General features: G+C 37.1%; 1 protein-coding gene across 3 annotated transcripts; it reads right to left on the bottom strand.

Annotated features, from left to right (window-relative positions):
- Nucleotides 1-1,207: 1,207 nt before the first annotated feature.
- Nucleotides 1,208-23,989, bottom strand: Usp10 (ubiquitin specific protease 10). 3 transcript variants are annotated; one of them, XM_069502898.1, is made up of 12 exons: nucleotides 23,832-23,987; nucleotides 23,702-23,721; nucleotides 19,420-19,546; nucleotides 18,382-18,599; nucleotides 16,288-18,109; nucleotides 15,031-15,226; nucleotides 13,082-13,322; nucleotides 12,542-12,664; nucleotides 12,107-12,274; nucleotides 11,519-11,726; nucleotides 10,626-10,758; nucleotides 1,208-10,015 (listed from the first exon to the last, which is right to left on the bottom strand). In XM_069502898.1, exons 4-12 carry the CDS (start codon nucleotides 18,514-18,516, stop codon nucleotides 9,880-9,882), a joined length of 3,162 nt encoding a protein of 1,053 aa, XP_069358999.1. In that variant the 5' UTR covers nucleotides 18,517-18,599; nucleotides 19,420-19,546; nucleotides 23,702-23,721; nucleotides 23,832-23,987; the 3' UTR covers nucleotides 1,208-9,879. The 3 variants fall into 3 exon arrangements, with proteins under 3 accessions (XP_069358999.1, XP_069358998.1, XP_034831645.2); XM_069502897.1 differs by lacking the exon at nucleotides 23,702-23,721 and having other exon boundaries at nucleotides 23,832-23,989; XM_034975754.2 differs by lacking the exons at nucleotides 23,702-23,721; nucleotides 23,832-23,987 and adding an exon at nucleotides 23,458-23,668.
- Nucleotides 23,990-25,779: the final 1,790 nt, after the last annotated feature.

Raw genomic sequence — 25,779 nt, 5'->3', positions numbered from 1 at the left:
CAAATCATTAGTCTGACTCTTCCCTTCTAACTTTTGTGACTTGTGGAATTGTGGATGTGCTCACCCGATGTCAGTTTTGTTCATGACAAAACCGATATCGGATGGGCACCCACAAGTCTCCAGTTGTCGCGCCACGAGTGAAGAGAAGGCTTAATACCTTGCGAGTAATCTAATCGACTCACATTTTAATGACAGACAGATTTATGTGAGAAATATAGCTCTGTCTCGTTTTAACTCTGTCTTAAGTCTAAGCAAAGTCAAAGTGCGCTCCATAGATCTCAGCCTTAGAATGTGAATCGATTATGTTGCTAGAAAGTATAGTATTTAATATTCACACGTCGGCAATTGGGGACCCTGCGCTCAGTCTTATACATACATACAAAAAGTCTAATACTGAAACGACAACGTTCAGTCGCGTTATATCTTGTGGTACTTTGTAACTAACGTAACATGTACATAGAAGTAATCTGTCCTGATTTGGTTCCACTTTTTTCGTCATTTTTACCCGACCACGGCGAAGCAAAAGGAGGGTTATGACTTTATTTTATAACTCTCTTTCTTATTCCACTTTGATCACCCAGGTGAACAAAGACGAACATACCAATTACCCGTCTGTCAAGTGTCAATAGCAGTGATCTTATGTACTGCTTCAACTGGATGGGTCATTCCAAACAAGATCTTTTTTTAATTTGAACAGTTAAAGGTATGATTCCGAACCACGCTGCACGCAGCAGTGCTGTCACCAGCTGTCACAGCGCTGTCGCGTCACTACTGGTTCCCATACAATATCTATAAGCTTATATTATGAAATTACAGTCCGAGCTAGGCAGCAATGTTCCGCTACATTGCTGCCTAGCTCGGAATGTAATGTCATATAAGCTTATGAAGATTGTATGGGAACCAGTAGTGCCGCGACAGCGCTGTGACAGCTGGTGACAGCACTGTTGCGGCAGCACTGCTGCGTGCAGCGTGGTTCGGAATCATACCTTTATACCTACCTTTGCTTATAACTTTATTGCCCGTGCAGTGTTTGGTTCGACAGCTTGTGGAACACTTTTGTTCAGAATAGCCAAAATGAAGCAAGACGGTCAAATCACGTGACTTTACATTTCCGTACTAGTTTTACATAATTACCTCTGATTATATCAACTGGCACTGATATTTTCTTAATTGAATATTATGGTCAAAAGGAAATAAAACACTCAAACAAATTAAGTGCGCTATAATCTTAAGAAACGTAACGTTTCAGTATTAGATGTTAAGAAAATCATAGACATTTTGGAGTTTTATATTTTCTATGGGAATTAATTGTTTTATGTTCCTATATATGTAGGTACATAAGGGACTTGGTAAGGGGCAAGCGCCCCAGGCGCGAAGAGAGGATTCGGTGAAAATAAAATATATGGCACTCTATGGAACAAAATACAACAAGCGCCCGCCACGCGCGTTTCGTTCCATAGAGCGCCATACATTTTATGTTCACAGCGTTCCCTCCACGCGTCCGGGGCGCGTGCTATATTAAGACCCTAATACGAGTTCAGACTTCAGACCATACTAAAAGTATGACGCAACCCGTAACTCGTATTAAAAGCTTATCTCAAATAATATGTCTCTGATTAATAGAGGTAATTTACAAGTCACAAGTCAACTGCTTATTAAGTTTTCACAAATTCATTTTTTATTAAAATTTATATTACCTTAGTCGATTTTGCGTACAAGCAGAATGACTAATTGTATAAAGTATATCTTTTAATATATTAGTTTTATATATTACAGTATATTTAAAATTACTATTCCATAATACTTCTGTTATATCATTGAAGTACAGTAATTGCATTGTAATTATAAGCTTGTTTGTTCGATTTCAGATAACTTGAGCCAACAGTATTAACATAGTTTAGCGAACATACAGGTAAGAAACTAAGGAACTTCTTCAAAATACTTAAATGCCCAACTGTATGATTACTTAACTCTGGTTTTCAGCTAAAACCAAAATTATTATACAGGTAAATTTTTCTTATTATTAGCCTTGATAGTCTGAATAGATCATGTTTAAAACCTGAAAGAACATACTTTCTATAGGAATTCACAAAATAATAATATAAACGTGTCAGCGTCATCATAAGGAACATTATTTTAAAATTAAAATAATTTTGTGCAATTATAAAACATGCAATGTCAATATAACTACAATCAAATCTTAAATTCGTATCGACTATCAAATAATTAACTATAAAATAAATATTGATGATACTGGGGTCATAGTAAAATTGCTGAGCCATAGGTATACATTTCTACATACATCGTCATTCTACCACAATCGCGATTGCGGTAGAATGACAGCTACAATGTCACAATAGCAATCACCTCTGATTGGTTGACGCTCGCTTACTATTGGCTACAATGCATTGTTGCAATAAGAATAGCACAAATTCAGCCAATCACAACAATTGAGATTATAATAAGGATTGATGTAAGTTTTACGAAATCGCCCTACAGGTTTACATTGTGTGGGTAGGCGACATCAAATGAGTCGCAGGAACCGCTACATTCAGGCGGCGTAAGACCGCAACGTGTGGAACTGGCTATAAGAGACCTACGTCCAGCAGTGGACGTCGGTCGGATGACGACATTCCAAGCTGTCTGACGCGATAATTATTTGCTAAATAGTGCAACAGACTATACAGCTCAACGCGTATAATCTGTCACTATAATATCTTCTACTTTGTCCTCGCCTTATTCCGTTACGTGGGGTCGGCTTTTCTTACCATGCGGCGCCATGACGATTGCGTGTTCGCGTTTTCGTCATTGAGGCCTAGGCGTGAAATTGGGTATTCGACTCCAATTTTTTTATTACTTTACGTAAACTGAAAAACTAATTAAATCGATCAAATAACAAAAAAGTTATATAAGCATTTAAATATTTATGATTAGACAGAGAGCGATATAGTATTTTGACGTCACACCTTACTAATGCCATATAGCTTCGTGCGGTTTAATAGAAATTTTCGTTTTGCGAGAAACCGGGACCACTCCAAAATTAAAATGCCTGTAACTTTGTGTATCTTTGTTGGATTTTAATATTTTTGTGAGCGTACGTCATTATTTTTATCCTAGTTTATTTATAATAAAGTAATAATATTTATCAAATTCAAAAGTAGGAAAATACCCAATTAGTATAGTAAAAAAATATACATTTGGCTCAGATATTTTATGGTCATTAATGATTTGATAGCGACTTGATACCTCTCGATAAATGTTTTAAAAATATTGCCTACATCACTAACTATACTATGAGCTACCCCAAATCCAAATTAATGAATAACAACAACCAAGTTATACATAAAAAGCTTAGAACATTAGTCGTACAGTACCTGGCAAGAAATATTGTACATCGACCTTTAGAAAGAGATAGCGGTTTCGTAGAGCATTTCTCTGACGTTGAGACCGACAAAACGTCACATATGTATGAGTGACTGAGACAAAGCTCTACAAAGCCGAAATCTCATTCGAAAGGTTGATGTACTTTCTTGCCCGCTACTGTAATATTATATATCTCTGTATCAGAAAATTACAAAACTAAACTTATATTAAATTCCTCCATTAATAATAGTTTTAAATTGACTATTATAATCATTAAGACTAAAATATTTTTTATTACAATTGGACTCAAAACCAAATTGCATTTTAGATCATTTTTTAACACTTAAGTAGAAAAGCGCTATTTAGTAGCAAACTCAAATACTTTTATTCATAATGTTATACGATTAATTTGTTACTAGCAAAATATTTTATTTTCAAGAAGGCCATGATATATTGCCTTTTAATAGTAATCCTAGTTTAATTTACTTACGCATACACATTGAAAATGTAATTTAACATCCAAACAACATTTAATGTGAGATCATATTGTTCACTATCAGGGTTGGCAATTTAAATCTTACTGTTCTAATGTGTTACAGAATTTTCTGTAAATTCTGTAAATCGTAAGTAAAAAGATAATCTAAATATATAAAAGGAAAAGATGACTGACTGATCTATCAACGCACAGCTCAAACTACTGGACGGATCGGGCTGAAATTTGGCATTTAGATAGCTATTATGACGTAGGCCGCTAAGAAAGGATTTTCTAAAATTCAACCCCAAAGGGGGTGAAATAGGGATTTGAAATTTGTGTAGTCCACGCGGACAAAGTCGCGAGCATAAGCTAGTATTTTATAAATTGATCAAGTTTTTCGCAATATAGTTTTCAAAATGTTTTACTTGTCAATATAAGACACGATTGATTCTAAAAGACAGTATTTTTTGACAGAATTTCGTACCAACCCTGTTCACTACCAACGTATCATTTTTGCTGAAGAATGTTCTCTTAAGCTCTCAGTACACTCCACACAAAGATCTTCTCTTCGGTATATATTCCGGCTAACTTCGGGAAACTTCGCGGGTAGTGTAATGAGCGCTTAAAGAATCTACGCTTTGCACACAGGTCACAATATTACAAATCAATCGCACACAGGTTAAATACAAGTAAAATAATATCGTGCACTCAACATATTAGTATGTATTACGTCTTCCAAACAGGTTGCGAAATTTCGATCGTATTGACGGTCACATTTACCGAAATCACGGTCGATTTTTTTCAGGAACATATCTCATACAAAATGTATAAAAACAGCCTTGATATTCGTAAATAATGCCATAAACATGAATCGCAAGCTTTCTTTGCGATATAAGAATCGTCAACCATCAATATTATCTTTGCGATGGCAAACGGTGCTAATCCTGTTGTATACAATCACTAAACTAAATACAAAAAATCGTGACTTTTAGCAGCCGATCTTGTGATCAGGGACTCAAAAAGGAAGCGTTCCAAGGTCAATTTAGCCAGAAAAACCGGATAATTGCATTTATTTCAAAATTGACAAAAAAGGCATAAAGACGTTAAGAGACCGTATTGCCTTGATCACTCCCCTATTTCGCATATGCTAAAATTTATAATCATTGTAAAACCATCAGTAATCCTATTTCAACAAATGTTGCTCGACAGTAAAATTGTAGACATTTTAGACATATTTTGAGAAAAATTGGGATTTTTCTTCCCATTTCTCTTTATCTAGGTGTTTTTATAAAAAAAAAAGTATAATGTCCGTAATTTAATTGTAAATGGTTTGTGTTAGCCATATTTGTTGAAATGAGACTTACAATAATTAAAAATGTTGAATGCATGAAAAAGATTTGTTGAAATGAGACTTACAATAAATAAAAATGTTGAATGCATGAAAGAGATTTGTTGAAATGAGACTTACAATAAATAAAAATGTTGAATGCATGAGAGAGATTTGTTGAAACGAGACTTACAACAATTAAAAATGTTGAATGCATGAAAGAGAGAGATGATGAAGGCTTTTCGGGTACTAAATAACACATTGCGAAAATTCCGATCGAAACTCCGCAGCTGTGTAGAATAATGCCAAAATTTCGCAAGCAGTTAGGAATAAGATCTGATGTTTTTTCCCCAAATAATATTAAAAACAGACATCCAGAGGCCAACAGCGAGATAACATATAATCTATTTATCTTTAACACTTACAATATAACAGTAATTATAAACTAAACAATCTGCAGTAAAGGCCTGGACATACATGAAGCGCGACGACAAAACGTTAGTACGATTTGTACTACAGAGAATCGTATAAAGCACGAACTATACGAACGGACTGCATAATTGCAGTTGGGATGCAGTTTCATTACAGTTGACACAACTGCATCACAACTGCCGACTGCGAGTGCGCGTGCGGTTTACATTGAATGGCCGTAATAGTGCAAACGGACTGCGCAGTCGATCGGCAGTTGAGATACATTTGTGTCAACTGCAATAAAAACTGCATCCCAACTGCAATTTTGCAGTTGCCTTGTAATCGGCTGTATAGACACTACCAGACGCGGTTTTGCACCTTCTGTTAACTTCACTCAACTTTGTTGATACCAACATTATTACATTCGTAAGAGAAGTGTCATACTGCGTCTGTTAGCACTTGAATAGGGTAATCCGCTTGAACCACAATAATTTTATGAACGCCTTATTAAAATTCCTTACAATAACACTTGTAGGAATCACAAAGGACATTTTCCGCCACGCGTACTGTCTGCCAAAGCCTTTATCGTCCGTTCTCATCCCATATCACAATAACCAAGGGCACATCACTCACCACCATCTATTCAGTCCGAGCACCGATACCGTATCTTAAGCACTACCGTCCACATAGCATCGCTGCATAGAGGCGTATTCGTCAATGCACGCTTGTACGCTTGCGTGCTGCATCGATGCTAACTAAGGCACCTTAGGCAATAATGTTGTGAAAATCTATAAGATTCGTTCGTATAAAAATGATGAAAACCGTTTTAATCGATGGTCGATTCGATATAAGAGGTCATTTGGAAACGAAGTTCTAACTCCTAAAACTGAAAACTAGGTAACTTCTAGCATAGGACTCAACGCATAAGTATGGAAAAATGTTATTCTATATTCTATTTTACACTAGTCACGAGATACTATCCTTTTTCTACCAACTATGATATTTTGCGGTTTGGTTTGGTTCCTATATTAAAGTCATTTCTATTAATATATTATATTCTATTAATTTTGTAAAGATCAGTATCTCTGCATTACTTAATAATAAAATTAATAAATCATCTTTATTTTCATTTTGTTAGCAATAAAATTAATTACCTAGGATTATGTTAGACGACATCAGACGAGTCGCAGGGAGCCGCTGGATTCAGGCCGCACAAGACCGTGGCGCGTGGAAGTCCCTACAAGAGACCTATGTCCAGCAGTGGACGTCTATCGGTTGATGATGATCATGATGATGTTAGTAGGTTATTTCTTTTAACTGTTTTATTTGTCCCACACAAGAAACACCGACAGTGCATGTACATATCCACCCAGTATCTCATGAATGTACTTTATATGATACTTATTATTTTGATTTATTTTATTTAGAAGAGCGTAAAATAACGACTACGCTTGTATAAAGCGGGGATATATGAGCAGTAGTGCTTATATCGATAGTCCGCACAAACCCTAACCTAAAGTCTAGGACGAAATGTTTTGTTTACCGAATTGTTCCACTTTTATTAACTATTCCATACGTTCCCATATTAAAATGCAATCTGGTATATAGACACTTATTTTGTTTTCATCTCAGTATCACAAAACTTTGACGGTACCCATACAAAATCTAAAAGAAAAAGCGTCCGCTTCCAGTTTACTATAGTACCCTCGAGTAAATATTACACATCAAGCTTTAGAAAGAGATGCTTCAGCTTTGTAGAGCGTTGTTTCTGTCGCTCATACCTGCGTTGTTTTGTCGCAGACCTGTCAGTCTTTAACGATAAAGACAAAGCTACTGATATCCCTTTCTAACGCTCAATGTGTAATATTTTCTGCCGTGCATTACTAATTAAAGCAGAACCAAAAAACACTGTATCGTACAATTACAGACATTCTCATTACTAGGTATTACATTAACAATACCAACAAAAAAAATCTCTTTGTTTTCAGTACCATTGAATTCAATAATATGATAGCTATTTCTGAGATTTTCTGAAAATGAAAACAAAGCAAGCTCCTTTCTTCCATATCACAATAATATTTAACATTTCTTTTGTACTTCCCGCAATTAATATATTATTTGAATTTCTCATATGAAGGATGATCAATACAGAAGCATGCATTTTATATTACACAATATATATAGAACACTAATTTTTTTATATTTTTTTTAATAATATTTATAACACAATTCCATATTGTCAAAAACTTATATCTAGTGAAAAATGCGCCAGATAAAAATATAACACGAAATATATTTTTATATTCGGGTATGTAGGATAATTTACAAATAGTATATTTTTACATTGAAAATTAAGATTTTAATCACATCGCATTTACCATTCAATAACAAAAGCAGATTTCACAAACACCAAACAATATTTACAAGATAATATTGTATGAACAACTATAAATTTCATGTGAATTCCGAATTCAAACACATTAAAAAAATACAAAAATGAATTTGTACTTTATACAAAAAAAAGACGAAAATGAAACCATATTTACAACTACTATATACATAACTAGATTTATAATATAGGTGTTAAAAAGAATTAAATAACTCAATTCACAAAACACATGAAACATAATGGTGCAACCAAAACAAAATTTCATAAAAAAATATCAATTTGTGCCGAAAAATAAAAAAAAACCACAAACCACATTTTTTATTTTTGTGCCACAAAAATAAAAAATAAGAAAGTTCAAGCATTCCGGAACAATTCTAACTGCAGGGCCACGACTTTTAGCTTAGCGACAAACGGTGAGGCAATACTTTAGTACGGCAATGGCCCCGATTCTCTAGTCTCTCTCTAAACTAAATTTAGAGTGTCTGCATCCTTTTCTTTTTACTAATGCTATAAAAAGGAACAGAACATGACTTTCACATTTAAAGACTCTAAATTTTAGTGCACAATACAAATTTAAACAGTAGGTTCGCGACTGCGCGCAAAAATCATGGGTTTTACCATCTAAAAATTAAATTTAGAACTGTCAAACTGCGTCTGTCCTTTTCATATTACATTAGTAAGAAGACGATGCGAATACTCTAAAATTAGGTTGTGCTTAGAATCGGTGCCAATATCATCTGAGTCAAGTCATAAACTTCAGTGACAATAGGGATGTGCCAAACATCGATTTGCGAAATATCGACAGTTTGCTACATGCTTACGCGCGATCTACTAGTCATACTATATTACCACTTTTATAAGTCGCATCGACAGAATTACTTTGCGCAGAATCTAAGGCTGACTAAAATATAGACCTTATTGCTTGATTTTAAATACAAAAACAGAGACTTGCTATCTCGCACATAATTCGCGCGTACAGAACATGGCGCGTAGGCAACCACCAATAGCGGATGGACGCGCGCTATGACTGGCCGAGATACTTTCGCCCCATCTTCTATATATTATATAAAAGGAAAAGGTGACTGACTGAGTGATCTATCAACGCACAGCTCATGGACGAATCGCTGAAATTCGGCATACAGATGTGACGTGTGAGATTATGACGTACGCATCCGCTAAGAAAGGTTTTTTAAAAATTCAAATCAACCCTAAGGGTGTTAGGGGTTTAAAATTTGTTTAGTCCACGCGGACGAAGTCGCGGGTATAAGCTAGTTCAAAAATAAGATTGCGGCGCACATACATTCGGCGTAGCTTATAAAAGTGGTAGTACTCCTCGTAACATGCTGATCACAGATTGGTCGTTTATTTTATTCTATCAAATCTTAATTTGTCTGGCTTTAAAGCTGTAGGGTAGGTATGGGTAGAAAGAACTAATATTCCTACTACTTAAAAATCACATTGTTACAATTCATTTATATAAACTTATTACTATCAATATAGCGATCCTCAATGAGTGTGAGCGAGACAGATACAAAAACATTTATGACCGGACGAATCGGACGATAACGGCAGTATTATAGTCTTGCCTCTCCGCTGGTCGCATCGCCAAAAGCCGTGGCCTGCTTCTTACATTTCTAAGTGGTTTTCCTTTCGTTAGCCGCACTAACCCAGGTCGTGGCCCAACGGTTATGACACTACAATGTGCTTACATAAAGTCTTCGTTGTGCAGTAACTAATGTTTGACAGGCACAGATTACTTATAATTAGCTCACTTTTAAAAGTACTTCACTTCACTTTACCCTCCTTTATAAAGTCAAAAGGTTGTAACTTGTTTTACCTTTATGTCAAAAGGTTGTAACTTGTAATTTTATAGTTATGTTGGCAGCGCTGGATCGGTATCAAGCCAAAGAGGTTTTACTCTGGTTTGCCGGTAACTCTGTGTGGTAGCAAAGTATCGTGTCTACGGTACATAAGCAAATACGGCATTCGCGGGGGTTTGGGTTTCAACACTTGGGCATCGGTTACTTGAGTCACTGTAGAGTCATCGTATCTAAAAAAATATATAATAATTAATGTTTTTGTCTGTGGTAAGCTTAGTTTTGTACTATAGTTGTTGGTTTTACTCAGTATAAGTTGTCCACATGTTGTAGTGAATTATTCACTTTCGGAGACGAAAAATAAGTAGCATCATTGTAAATTAAAGAGGCAAAAACACATAAGGGCTGTTTTCTGTACACTTACTATTGAACCGAATTCTATCAAAATCGATATCTAGGGGGTTATAGTTACACTGACTTCTACAAAAGTTGTACAAAATGTCTGCTGAATATACATTAAATCAGCAGATATTAAATATTTAGCTTGTTATAATCCGAAGAAGTTTCACTTCTTTCGCGTGTATGCAAATAACAAACAATTTTTAAGCTTTTGTACCAATCAATGGGACCCCATTAAGAGTCCGTCCGTCTGTCAGCGGGCTGTATCTTGTAAAAGGTAAAGAACTGGCCACCATGAAAATTAAATTAAATTATATTTTAATTTTCTTGTTTTATTTTTTGTATGATGGTATTGTTTTGTTTTTGGTTTAATTTTTTGCTCACCAAGGGTGGTGAGCAAATCTGACTTGCACTTGGCCAATTTCTCTATCAAAATGTCATTACCTGATCCATCCGGCCTGTCCGTGGAATGTGTCAGTGAGGTAATGCCCCTTCACAGCCTCCACACCTTCGTGGTAAACCACAGCAAACAGCTTGTACAGCCGCTGCTTAGTCGTGTGCTTCGACGACATTATCTCTGTAATGTTATAAATTACTGTTTTTTTATCTGTGGTTATTCAGGTTGTTGTTGGTAGGGATTTGGTGTTGTTTATTCAGTCTGTTTTGTCCACAATATGGCGATTAAACGCTTTCAGAGACGAAAAATATATGTCATCATAGTTAAATGTGTTTTCTCCCACTTTCTTTTTAATTTTTTTTACTCTTTAAGTTTTTTTTTTACTAGTATATACAATGTACATTTCCATATCAATTAAAACTTTATACATAATATCTGTCCCGGCTTTACTCACGTGTTTAGTCGACGTTAGCCCCGACTAGTTTCGAACCCATCAGGTCGCGACTACCCGGCATCGACGCGTGCGCGAACAGATTCCCTTGAAAAAGGACCCCAGATGGGTTCGAAACTAGTCGGCTACTAACGTAACGGTAACGTCGACTAAACAGGTGAGTAAAGCCGGGACAGATATTATGTATAATGGAAATCACTCGCGATAGTTAACGCTAAAATTAAAATTTGTCACTTCAATTAATTTTTTATTGTTCCCTCGGAAATGGGAGAAAAGTACTATACAAGTCTCGGTCGAAATAGAGCAATTACCAACCTCGTTTAGTTTTAAAATCCCTTCAGAAACCTCTGCTTCGCTTCAGCCTTCCAATATTACTACTCGGCAAGTATATGCTTTATTTCGGGCCTGGACTATAATTTACTATTTTACTGCTGAATTAGTGCAGTATGAAATAACTAAAATTTAAATAAAACTAAAAATTATACATACTGGGATCGATCTTAAGATCGATAGGGATATCGATATTCTTGACGATCTTAGCTGTGTGTCCCTCTGCATCCAGCTGGAAGCATTTGAGATGCAACAGCAACACTACTGGCAACTGCTCTAGCGAGAGCTGTTGCCAGGCGTCCGATACACCTTCTAGAGTATCCTTTCCTGCTAGGAGTTCTAGAGCGTCCTTTACTGTTGTTGAACGCTGTAATGGGAAAAAGTTGTTGTTAGAATAATGCTGTATTAATGATTTTGTAATGTGGACTTTACTGTTTTACCAGACGCCAGACACCTTACACTTTAAGGGCGTCAGGCAGGGGGTTATCATGACACTAAGTGTCTGGCAATACATGAATTGATTTCTAATATTGCAAAGGAAATACAAAAAATTAAAACTTTATACTTTGACGTAAGATTTTTTTACAACTTTGTTACCTGTTATCTCCCAAAGCCACGCAAATACGCAGATAAAGCTTTCAGCTTTTATAAAATAACGAAGGTCTGGCACTCGCTGGCTCTTTCTCCGAATTTTGCCGACGCGACTTGTAAAAGTTACTGTACATGTTTTGTGCGTACTATACTGACCTCAATGTCGAGTTGCAGCGTGAAGAACGGCTGCACGGCGTCTGTGACGTCATGGTGCGGCGCCCTGTGCAGTCGCAGGCGAGTCCTGCCGCGGAAGATGTCTGCGACCGGCGTACGTCTGGCCGCCCAGCGGCGCTCCACCGCGCCGCGGTTTCTTGGACCCATTACCTGCAAAAAATATAAGGAACCATTTATGATTTTTATGATAGTGTTGTTACCTACACTTCAAGGACATTTCTACATAATTCTAATCTCCAGGCGCGATTCCCAGGGAGATTTAGACTTTTCTCAGACCTGGACGGGGCTAGAACCCTCGTAGCTTCAGTTTTAAGTTCGCTTAAAAATTATCACCACTATAGCCCCGATCAACATGGGCCAGGCTGCATGGAACACAATAATCTGCTTTCCAAATTGAAAAATGTTAGTTATATTTACCTTCCATTCATCATCATCATCGTCTTCCTCAGGGACTGGTGGTTGTGGTTCTTGTGGAACAACTCCATTGGGCTTTGCAACAGGAGTGTCTTTTGGCTCTTCAGGTTCAACAAGCTTTATCAACTGGAAAAATAAGAAAGATTTTACATACTAATATTATAAATGCGAAAGTGTCTGTCTGTCTGCTAGCTTTTCACGGCTCAATCGTTCAACCGATTTTGACGAAATTTGGTACAGAGATAGCTTGCATCCCGGGGAAGGACATAAGCTACTTTTTATCCTGGAAAATTGAAGAGTTCCCACAGGATTTTAAAAAACCTAAATCCACGCGTACGAAGTCGCGGGCATCAGCTAGTAATTTATAATATCTGAAACAAAGCTTCTACTAGTCATTTGGTATGGCAAAAAGTGAAGTGAAACAAAGGCAGTGATGATACACCCGGCTTTTCTGGGTTCCTATACAAACATTAAAGAAATCATTGCACAATTTTGAAACAGTGTTGAAAAACGTAGCAGAACACGTAGCAGAGTTGCACTTACCTCAAGCATTTCATCATTAAGCGAGTTGAGCAGGCATCCAAGGAACTCTTCAGCATCTTCCTGCCTGCCCTCTTGTGACCCAGGGAAGGGTCTAAGAGCGCGGAGCACCCTCAACCCAGACGAGCCGTCAAGCGGAGGCCCAGCGGGTACCGCAGGCGCTCCGGCCCCGGCCGCGCCCACTTCGCCTCTGCCGCGACGTGCTGCGCTTGCTAACGGACTGAACTCGTAGCAGAGTTCCACCCTGGAAATTATTTATACAAAAATATTATTCAATGGTCATAGCTTAGTGGATCCGGATTTCGATTTCAGGCACGCCTCTCTAAGAAATTATGGGCATTTTAACTTTAATCAATTAAATATTTTAAAACATTGTGAGGAAACCGGCATGCCTGAGATCTCCATAATGTTCTCAAAGGTGTGTAAAGTCTGCCAATCTGTACTTGGCCAGCATGGTGGCTCTGTACTCTGTACTGGGCTGGCGATCCAAAGATGACGATGAAATTATTATTTCCCCAGTGGTATTTTAGGGTTCCGTACCTAAAAAGGAAAAAAGGAACCCTTATTGGATCACTTTGTCTGTCAAGAAAAACTATCGGGTACTTCCCGTTGACCTAGAATCATGAAATTTGGCAGGTACGTCTTATAGCACACGCAAAGGAATAAATCCGAAAATCGTGAGTTTGTGGTTACATCACAAAGAAAATAATATTAAACTGTGTTTATGAACAAATAATTTGTATTTTCAATTTTCAAAATAAGATAACCATACCAAGTGGGGGTATCATATGAAAGGTTACCTGTACATTCTAAAACTTTTGTTTATTTTTATAGTTTTTGATTTATCGTGCAAAAAATGTAGAAAAAAGACCGGAGTACGGAACCCTCGTTGCGCGAGTCTGAATCGCACTTGGCTGGTTTTTTCATACAGGTAAGGCATAAGATCGATTGATTGTAAGTTGTAAACTTACCCAATCTACATATCTACATTATTTGCCAAATCAAAAAAAATTATTAGTATTTCCAAATAACACATACCTAATAGAAGCGAAATTGTTTGAAAAAGTTGAGATTGCATTTTCTCAGTGCACTAGAATAATGAAATAAAATAGGTTTTTATTTTATACTGGATGATTCCCACAATTTTGGCCTTGTGGATATAGGTTTTTAAAAATCCTGCAGGAACTCTTCGATTTTCCATGATTAAAAGTAGCCATATGTTAATTCAGGGTACAAGCCATCTCCATGCCAAATTTAAATCATTAGCGTGAAGGTGTAACAGACATCCAAAAATCCAACTAGCTCATGCCCGTGGCTTCATATCTGTGTGGATTTAGATTTAAAAAAAAAACTGGCAACTCTTTGATTTTTAGGATTTTTGAGTTTTAGGGGTAGGGTAGGGTAGGAAAAACGGAACCTTTATATGATTACTTTGTTGTCTGTCTGTCAAGAAACCAACAGGGTACTTCCCGTTGACTTAGAATCATGAAATTTGGCAGATAGGTCTTATAGCAGACATTAGGGGGAAAATCTGAAAATTGTGGTCATCTAAAAATTAGTATTTTCAATTTTCGAAGTAAGATAATTATATCAAGTGGGGTATCATATAAAAGGGCTTCACCTGTACATTCTAAAGCAGATTTCTATTTATTTTTATGCATCATAGTTTTTGAATCATCGTGCAAAATATCGAAAAAATACGACTGTAGTACAGTATACTCGGTGCGCGAGCCTGACTCGCACTGGGCACCTTTCGTCAAAGGTTGCCTGGAAGAGATGGCATTAGCAATAAGGCCGCCTTTGCATGCTACAGCTATTAGATTAAGATCGCTATGTTGTATGTATGTTTTGTTGTTATATGTGTAGTATGTTTTTCTTTGTATGTTTACGTTGTGTTGTGGGCAATAAAGTACAAATAAATAAAATAAAACTAAACTACATGAGGTACTTACATAGAATCAATGACAGGCGTGCTGGATTTTCCCCGACGAGTCTGGTAAGGTAGAGCTTTCAGCATATTGTAGAAGGGAGGGCAGGCAATCAGGGCCTGCAGAATTGCGTTCACGTAGCAGTAGTTAGAACGATTAGTGAGACCGCGAGGCAGTAGGGTCACGGGCCGATTGTCTAGCTGATATTTTGATAGGAATTCTGAAAAAAGCATGGTTATTTTGTCAGAAAAAAATATTATTTGTTAACTCAAAAGCAGGCGAAAAAGAGGTGTTCTTATTGAGACTTCAAAGATATTGAATCATTTATTTATTAGTCCTACAGTTTGAGAAAATAATGATTAAGGGCAACCTTGGACTAAGAGATGATCTCAAGCTAGTATGACATCAATTGACATTGTCAAATCCTTTAAAACACTAGTTTTGTCCAAAAATCTAATTATATAAAAGGAAAAAGTGAGTGAGTGAGTGAGTGAGTGACTGACTGACTGACTGATCTATCAATGCACAGCTCAAACTACTGGACGGATCAGGCTGAAATTTGGCATACTATTATAGTTATTATGACGTAAGTATCCGCTAAGGGTTATAAAAATTTCAACCCCTAAAGGGGGTGAAATAAGGGTTTGAAATTTGTGTAGTCCACGCGGACGAAGTCCTGAGCAGAAGCAGTAGTTTTTAAAAAAAAATTCAGATACAAGTTAACCCTAATCAAATAACCAGAGTTCTCAATGGATTAAAAAAACTAAATCCAAGCGGACATTGGGGCCGATTCTCTTGTACACAATCTCTAAACTAAATTAACAGGTCTAAATCTAGTGCTATCCTTTTCCGCAAGCAAAATTATGAAAGGGATAGCAATAGATTTAGACGTGCCATTTTAGTTTAGTTTAGAGATTGTGTACAACGGAATTAGCCACAATGGCACCGATTCCGTTGTCTTTCTCTAAACTAAATTTAGAGTATCTGCATCCTTTTCTTTTTAACAATACTAAAAAGGGACAGAACATTTTTACATTTAAAGACTCTAAATTTTAGTGCACGCTACAAATTTAAACAGTAGGCTCGCGACTGTGCGCTAAAATCACGGGCTTACCATCTAAAAATAAAATTTAAAACTGTCAAACTTTGTCTGTCCTTTTCATATTACATGAGTAAGAGTATGCGAATACTTTAAAATTAGGTTGTGCTCAGAATCAGTACCAGTGTCGCGGGTATCATCTAGTTATGGTTAGTTACTTAAAATTTAAAAGTTATGTTTACCTCCCATCCTATACGAATTGGGGTCATCACTGAAGGGTGACGGCTGAACAGGGACTGTGGGCGAGGTTTCCTTCACAATGGGCACATCACGTACTTCTGTAGTTGTTGGTGTAGATACAGGCTTAAGTGGCAGAGTCGAGTTGCTAGCATTGCTAACAGCATTCACTGAAGTCTTCTCCGAATACGATATAGTAGGTGCAGCTGTTGTGACCGTTCTAGGAATTGGTGGTTTATCCATGACTGTATTTTGTAGTGGAGAAGCATCAAAAGGGGGCACTTTAGCTACAGGTTTTTGTATATTCGTAGCCACTGGTGGCGCTACAGTAGTAGGACTGGGTGGTTCTTCAACTGGAACTGGAACTGGGGTTGCAACTGGTATACTTGATGCTACAGTAACACTTGAAGATTTATTGGAGAAAAGACTCGCCCAAGATTTCCCTGGAGCCGGTTGAGGTTGGGGTTGAACCACTGGAGGGGGTACAGGCTCTCCCCTGTTCCTCGGAGTTGGAGGTGGTGGAAAATCTGATGCTGTTGGTGCTGGAGGCGGAGGTTGGGGTACTGGTGGAGTTTCAGGCACCGGAACTGCTTTACGCGAGTGGCCAAATGGAGACTTATTGGTCACAATCACTGGGGGACCTTGAGCATGGAGTGTTATAGAAATTGGCATCGGAGCTTTGCTCGGTGGTAATGGAGGCTCCCGTTTAGTGTGCTCAATGGGTACAGTTTTTTCTACCTCAACATTATCACTTGATGGTGATCTATTAGAGTTTCCTTCTCGTTTCTGCCTGTTGCCAAATGGTGGTTTCGGTGTGGGAACGGACTGTTGTACTGGTACTGCTGTTGGTACAGGAGCTTTAGGTGGTTGTTTTCCTGTTGAAAATGGAGCAGTAGGTCCTTTGGGTGTTTTTCCAGGACCTGGAGGCACTTTAGCATTCACTTGAGTTGGAGAAACAGTTGGTGGAGTGAAAGTCTTTACTGGTTGAACCTGACTGGTTTCTTGTGGCTTAGTCTCGGGTGTCCAAGCAGGTTTAGTTGGATCTGTTTTGAGTGTTGGGGAGCTCTTTTCAACTTGCACCGGAGGCTTTGAAATTTCAATCGGCCTTTGCTCCTGTTTTGGACTGCTCGGTCCTTTGCTAATCTTAAGATCTTTTATAGGGACGGATTCTACTGTGCTTGTGGTTGCAACAGATGTGGTTGCTGTCACAATTGGTTTTTGTTCCTGACTTTTGTCTGGTGTGTAATTTTTACTGTGGTTTTGTCCTAGAACGAAGTTCTTCGCGTGAACATTGAACTGGTGTGGGGTCGGTTGATGTGGAGGTTGATGCGGTATGGGCATTGGGGCAGGATGGTGTGGTGGGGGAATATACATAGGAGGCATGTATTCAGCACCACCTTCCACCGGTGGAGCATAGGGGGCCATGTAATGCGCGCCGGCGTAATACGCGTCGACCGCTTCTTGTTCCATAACAACTTCTTGTTGATACTCTTCAGGGCCTTTGTCCCCTGCATCACCTTCTACTGGTATGGGGTATTCTGGATAATAAGGTGGGTAGGCGTATGGTCCATAGACTAGAGGCTGGTACATCGGAAGGTGGTATAGCGGTGCTCCTTGCGCCTGAGCGGCGGGGTAGTACTGTGAATAGGGGACGTAGTATGGAGGAGGTTGGGGTGGGGGCGGGGAAGGCACGCGTTTGCTACGTCGATCTTTCCTGTGGTTCCTGTGCGGGCGTTCGACTTGCGGAGGTGGTTGCGGGACGTACTGCGGCTGCGGCGGTTGGTAGTACTGACCCATGTAGCCGTGGACATTCACGTTTGCCGTGACCTTGAAAAAGAGAATCATTAAAAAAAAGTGCAACCTGATTTTAAATTTTAATAGTTTTTAAAAATGTAAGTCTGGAGTCTGTACTTCGTACTTTGGCAAAATCTTGGACAAAAATGTGTCAGCCATTGGTGGTAATGGTAGCAGAGAGAGGCTGGGCTCACGATGTGGCACTAGGGTGTCCAACAGGCCACTGGTCCGGCGAGTGGTGCTCGATCTCGCACTCGCCGCCGGACAGGCTGTCTAGGCTGCACGACGTGATTGGTTGTCTTTACCTGGCTCACGTAGACGTTGGGGGGTCCGACGGGCCACTGGTGCGGCGGCGGCGGCGGGTAGGTGGGCGGCTGCACGTAGGGCGGCGGCGCGTGCGGCGGGCCGGCCGCGCCCCGCTGCGGCGAGTGGGGCGCCATCTCACACTCGCCGCCGGACAGGCTGTCCAGGCTGCTAGACACGGTCGGTGGACCCGCCGTGCTCGATGAACAAGACGAAAGATCTGTCGAAACATGGGAACAACGTAGTGTTATACAACGACATTCCTAATAATCCAAGGCTAAAGAGCAACAAGAAACAAAAAGTGGAGAAAACTTGTTTTATTAAATGTTTTTACAACTGAATTTGCAAATATTGAAAGTTTTTCAGAAAATACGTCCAATTGAGATACTATGAACATACTGAGTACCAGCTGGGCGATTAATGAAAAATGAAATTTTGAAAATCTCAAAAAAAAAACCTGCAATAATGCTGGATGTTTCTTTGCTATTTTCTGATGCGACATACTACTTTACCGTAACCGCCTAACTGTATGTAACGTGTGTATGGTGGTAATGTCTCAATTTTACTGGTCATATTTTCTGTTATAATCCTAATCCTAATATTATAAATGTGAAAGTGTGGATGTTTGTTACTCAATCACGCAAAAACGGCTGAACGGATTTGGATGAAATTTGGAATGGAGATAGATTATACCCTGGATTAACACATAGGCTACTTTTTATCCTAGAAAATCAGAGTTACCATGGGATTTTTAAAAACCTATTTCCAAGCGGAGGAAGTTGCGGGCATCAGCTAGTCTCCTATATATAAAAATGAATCGCTGAATGTGTTGTTGGTCGCAAATCTCGAGAACAGCTGAACCGATTTCGCTAAATAGTTTTTTATAATATTCCTTGAAGCACGAGGATGGTTTCTTACGGAGAGAAAATTTTTAAAAATTGCCGTCGACTGTTAGGCGGTATGAAATACGCCGGGCCAGCTAGTATAAAATAAAAACTATTTTCTTTCCTCTAGCATCAAAAATCAAAGCATATCCTCACCTACAGCAGGATCGGTCCAACCGACTCTCGCGGCGGACACGGTATCAGGGTGCTTGGTGAAGAGTGCGCACTGCAAACTGCTCAGCTCCGCTTCTTTCACATCTGACAAGTCTAGGAACTCATATTCCTGGAACACGCCACAGATGTTCAACAGTGAACCTTACATCTACCAGCCACCCTTTACATCCAATACACTTTTTTTGCACACATTAAAAACATAATATACCAATAAAAAGTACAATAAGACAAAATATAATCTTATCACAGCCTACTACCCATATTATAAACACAAACATGTACTTGTTTGTCGATTTATTCTTCAACTAGCTTATACTCGCGACTTTGTGTCCGCATGGACTACATAATATATTTCAAACCCCAGTTTTACTCCCTCAGAGGTCGTATTTTCATGTTCTATGTCATAATAGCTATCTGCATGCTAAATTTCAGCCCGATCCATCCAGTAGTTTGAGCTGTGCCTTGATAGATCAGTCAGTCAGTCAGCTTTTTCTTTTAAATATATAGATTATGCTGCAACATAGCAATGGTTCACCGGATTTTTTTTATTTTTTACTTGGGAAAATCAAAAAGTTTTAAAAACGATTTTTTATAACAAATCCATAAGGACTTCAAACTGCTTTAGACACTATGACAGTTTCATCAATTGTTAGGAATAACACAGTATTTTTTGTTTTGAATATGTGCAAAATAATACCTTTAACTGAAAACAACCTACATAATATTGTAATAATAAAAAATAAATTATTATTAATAAATGTAATTGTAGTGTAGAAGAAAATATTGAATGTATTTATTTTATAGAAATATTTCCTGTAGATTTTCGAAAAGAAATAAGTAGATAATAATTTTAAAGATTATAGTAGTTGTAGTGTTTTAAAGATACAATTATATAAATAAGTAATGAGTAAGGGCGTAATTAATAAAATCAATCTGTAATCTGGGGATAAGTTACTTAGCAATGGTAGTAATGGTAGATGCATCCGACGACGATTCGAAAGCACTTGTAAAAGTTTATTTGAATAAAAAAGATTTATATATTTTTTTTAATGTTATTTTTCAAAAATGGTATAACACGTTTTAACTCCTCACGCGCCATTTAAACTTTGTGTCAAATTTCACGTCAAAAGTACGATTTTAATCATTATTTTAAAGGTTAACTCTGTACTTTTGACATGACCCATAGTTAAAATGGCGCGTGAGCAGTCATTTTGTATGGGCTATATGGTATTTTTGACAAATAACAATGTTGTTAAATAACTTATAGACAGTGTACAGATAGATTGAATATTAATTTTTGCTGTAGATAGACATTGATAAAGGGCGTGTCGTAAATAGGTAGAAATTGAGATAGTTTACACAAAACCTGAATCTTCAATATTAAAATTACTTAGTCTTATCCTTCCCTGCAGAAGTGGACGGTATGATTTTTAGATGTAATTAATTTAAGTTTTGTGTTAAACTAAATTAGCACCAAGTATCAAATATAGATTTTGTGTTGTGTAGAAGGAAGGATGTAACAAATAAACATAAGTTATTTTATGAAAATATTATATAGCCTACTGACCCAAAACTGATTACATTATGTTAGTCTGGCTAATTCTGCTGGACTCTTTATATCTAATGCTATCCTTTTCTGCAGGGAGCATTATGAAAGTGATAGCAATTAGACCTCTCTTTTGAGTTTAGTTTAAAGATTGTGTACAGCAGAATTAGCCGCATGGATTACTTATCAACTTTTTTATGAACACCAAGTTGTTTCAAGGGGCAAGTTATTTGTTTTTGTTACTTATGTTTCTTTGTATAAAGAGAACCTGTTTCAAATTAAACTTCAAATCAGAATAGATTTTAATGCAGGATAATGTCGTAGTATTGTAACTCATAATTAAGCTTCCGTGTTTTCAATGAAAACAAAAAAAAACTTGAGTAATTAGTTAACAGTTACAAAACCCAATTAAATAGCAGTACAAACAGTGCTTATTATTCTGTATTAAGTAGGTAGGTACATACTTGTAATGCATGGTTATTGGTTGCCAATAAATTGTAAATCAAAATAAATACTTTAAAAAAGTTTAATAATTTAAATACCTCATTTGCACGTATGATGACATACTTTTTTAATTAAGTAGGTTTGCTCATTCAATGTGAAAATATTTTTATAGGATGAACATGGGCAGATATGAAATGTTATTTTTAATATGAAATACAACTATTAAATGCCTAGAAATTCCATATTAAGTCACTCTTCAAAACAGTAAAATCCATTTTTTTGTCACTATTAAAAAACAACTGTTGGAAACCCTATAAAGTCCAAAGTATAACAACACAACTCCTTTCCACTTTACTGTGCATGCAACTCAACGGCCAGTGATATATTTATAGACAGATAAAGTCTACAACCTTTATATTACAAGGGCAAACAAAAAGACAACAAATATAGCTAACGATTGCAATTAATTTTTAGTACTTGCAATATCCATTAAAAGGGTTTTAATATGAATACATTAAATGGACTATTTTCAGTATCTATTATTTTTAGCCAAACCAAGCAACTTTCCCTGATTAAAAGAAATATTATGAAAAGGATAGAATTAGTTTCATATGTGTTTACAACTAAATTGGTACAAGACACAAGTTGGCAGCACTGTTTATAATGTTAAAAAAATAAAGTAGCACTAAGGCTGAAATCTATAGAGCACACTTTGACTTTGCTCAGACTTAAGATTGAGTTAAAACGAGACAGACTTATGTGAGACATAGCTCTGTCTCGTTTTAACTCTGTCTTAGGTCTAAGCAAAGTCAGAGTGTGCTATAGATCTCACCCTTATACTTTATTATTATATTAGTAAAGATCATCATCAAATTATAGGAATTAATTTAGGCCTTGTTTGAGAGAAGATGGTAAGTCATTAAGTTCTTATTAAAAAGTGCTGTTAGTAATGTTACGAATTATAATATGCACTATGAAAATAATACCTTAGTCTTAGCTCATGCTCAAGCTGTCATGATAATTTGTATGACATGACATGTCATTAATTTCAATGCACCTGCACTTGGTTAAATGTCACAGAATGGTAATTTAATTATTATTCAAGTCTATGAAACATGTAGTGATAAAATTGTACCTATTGGTACATATATTTTTAAGTTTCCATGATAGAGCATTGTTTGATTACTCCAGAATCAAGAGGCCCAATGAAATTTGAAATGTTCAAATCCTGCACATTGCACTTTGTTACACTTCTACAAACTGTACTTAGTAAACTTTTTAAATCATAGATTAGTGTATTTTAGCATAGCATAATAGATGGGTATGAGCCCGACAAACAACAGTAGAGTAACTTGAGTCTTTTTGAGAAATACCTAAACAGTACTCAGCTTTATGTACATACTTTGCTATTAGGTAAACAAGAAGCTATTAAATTACCTGTTTTACACATAGTAACAGAACAAAATATTTTGTAAAACCAACTTTACTGTACTTTATTACTAATTAGTGCATTGACTCAGCTGTGAAACACCAAATTATTACATAGAAAGCAACACTGTTGCATCACTGTTAACTACACTGTACTAAAATTAACTGTCACATAGCATTTAGCAGATGGTAATGAAAAAGTTATCTAACCGTTTTTATAGAAAATGTTAGTGGTTATTTGCATGTAAACAAACTTAACTGTACAGTACTGTGTATTCTTCTCTATGAAATGACCACTTCAAATTGACCTTGAAGTGAGATGCAAAAGAAACGGGAATGACAATCCACATTGAACATTGGACCTCATTAGTGTCAAATTTATAGGTTATACCACTTTACACATTAATGCCTTTATAGCGATAAATACACTATGATACTACGATATATAAACTGAAAAATATACTACATAATAAGCGTTACTTTATCATGCCTAAAATACATTATGCAATTGGGTCCGTGCCGACTAAACAACAACAAAACCATGTATGAACATGTGGTTGGTCAAGTCATGTAATTCGATGCAAAAAGTGAAAATGACATACCCGGAATCAATGATAACCAAATCGCTTCCACCAAGAGCCCTTTCCGTTAAATCATGAATAACATCATCTAAATCTCTCTCGTTGGAACCCAAATAAATGTGCGCAACGATCAGAAGTCTATAAGATGGCGTAACAACGCTCGGTTGCCGGGTGCCATGTATTGACAAATCAACAAACTGTATTTCTATATTGTGAAAAATTGATATCAACACCGGTCTACTTAGTGAAAACTATTAACACTTACCTCCCACGTGCACAAATTTTCTGGAAAGAGATTTTTTCTAATGTAATGGCCAGTTTCAATTTCACCAAAACAAGAAACAAAAGCCAAACAAAAATTTAAAGAATGCTTGCTGCAACTATACAATCCTTACCGTTTTCATCAAATCCATGGCCTTTTACAGAACACCATTACGAATAATATTGTCTCTAATAATACATATGTAAACGGACTGCGGCGTTGCAGAATAAAATCTTGGAACGGGATCAACGTCGAGGCCATGCACTCACCACACTCACCAACAAAACAGGATGTGACAAAACGCGCGCCATTTTCAACTTTATTCCTTTCTACCAATAGGATCACAGATTTGAGGACAAAGACAAGAATTTGCTGTAGAGCTTGCCTGTTAAGTTGTCACACTTGTTTGGATGTTAGTGATGTGTGTTAACGATACATGTTTGTATAATCGATTTTGTGTAACTATAAAAGATAAAGTAATTTTTATTTAATTGTAAAATATAAAATTACATGAAAAATAATGAATAAAATTTTGACCTGATTTTAAAATTGTATATAATATTATATTTTGTCATAAAATAAACTTCAAAAAGAATTGCCAGGCTCAAAAATGTGTTTTGAGAACTAAATTAAAAGGCGCCAAAACCCAAGCAATGGCGCTAACATTCAAAACTCTAAAATAATTAAGAAACTTTTAACTTGATTTATTTTTAGCGCTCCGTGCCGCCCCTTCTAAATTTTGTGGAGTACTTTCCTATTATTCATTCTAAAGGGAAATTATAGTTTCAAGAATGATTATAACATTTTATACATTATAACATTTTAACATCGGGGAATTAGTCGGGGGCTTGTCGGGGGAACGCCTCGCACACCCGCACGCCCCCACAAAAAAGTGTTATTTCTTGTACGATGGTATGGAACCCTTCGTCCGACTCGCACTTAACCGGTTTTATTTATCTATTTTAGCTATTCATGTAGGTAGTTATCTAATACATATGTACCTAAGATACTACGAGTTAGGTACAGACAATTTAATCTGAGAGATATTATTAAAAGTCTATATCGAGCTTATCTCAAGCCATCTAATAATTATTATTTCTGGCAAAACTGCCTCACAAATACGTGAGTCACACCACCTGCCCACGATCAAGGGTAGTATTAGAGAGCTCTTATCTTAACAAATATATTGGTCTGTTGACACAAGTCGCCCAATTCGACTCGTACGTGATGCGTCGATGAATTATTTGTCTAAGAGGGTAAGACGATTAGGTATATTCAGGGCCGTTTAGGCCATCGAGGGACTTTTTTGGTACACAGAGTTTGGGTACAGAGAAGAATGTATCTTTATATTTATTAATTTTTTAACCTGGTTCCTCCTTCACCTTTCTACTATCGTACCGCAAGGCATCACCAAAGCTTTGCACCCGTACGTATACGTAGTCGAAATTCCACAGACACGTACGAAGCGATTTGCTTACTCATTTCTATGGATATGGGACGCCCTTCCAGCATTAGTTTTTCCCCTCCAATTTTAATATGGGTACCTTCAAGTCAAGAGTGAATAGGCATCTTCTAGGCAAGCGTGCTCCATCTTAGGCTGTATCGCCACCTGCCAACTGGTCCAATAGCAATGTGCAACCAAGCGCTAGTCTATAGATTAAAAAAAAAGGGCAAGTGCGAGTCAGGCTCGCGCAATGAGGGTTCCGTACTATAGTCGTATTTTTTCGACATTTTGCACGATAATTCAAAAACTATGATGCATAAAAATAAATAAAAATCTGTTTTAGAATGCATCTTTCATATGATACCCCACTTGATATAGGTAGTTATCTCACTTCGAAAGTTGAAAATACTAATCATTAGTTCATGACCACAATTTCATTTTTTTTGTGTGATCTAACCCTAAATTCACGGTTTTCAGATTTTTCCCCGAATGTCTGCTACAAAATGTACCTACCTGCCAAATTTCATGATTCTAGGTCAACGGGAAGTACCCTGTAGGTTTCTTGACAGACAGACGAACAGACAGACAGACAGACAGACAGACAGACAACAAAGTGATCCTATAAGGATTCCGTTTT

Source organism: Maniola hyperantus, chromosome 14 (assembly GCF_902806685.2).
Source record: "Maniola hyperantus chromosome 14, iAphHyp1.2, whole genome shotgun sequence".
Lineage (NCBI taxonomy): Eukaryota > Metazoa > Arthropoda > Insecta > Lepidoptera > Nymphalidae > Maniola > Maniola hyperantus.
This window is presented reverse-complemented; position numbering and strand designations above follow the sequence as displayed.

Coding starts and splice junctions, on each gene's coding strand:
- Usp10 (XM_069502897.1), bottom strand. Junction 18,600..19,419: donor TTGGACCGATCCTGCTGTAG/GTGAGGATATGC, acceptor ATGTTTCGACAG/ATCTTTCGTCTTGTTCATCG. Junction 13,323..15,030: donor ACGCCTGTCATTGATTCTAT/GTAAGTACCTCA, acceptor AATAATTTCCAG/GGTGGAACTCTGCTACGAGT.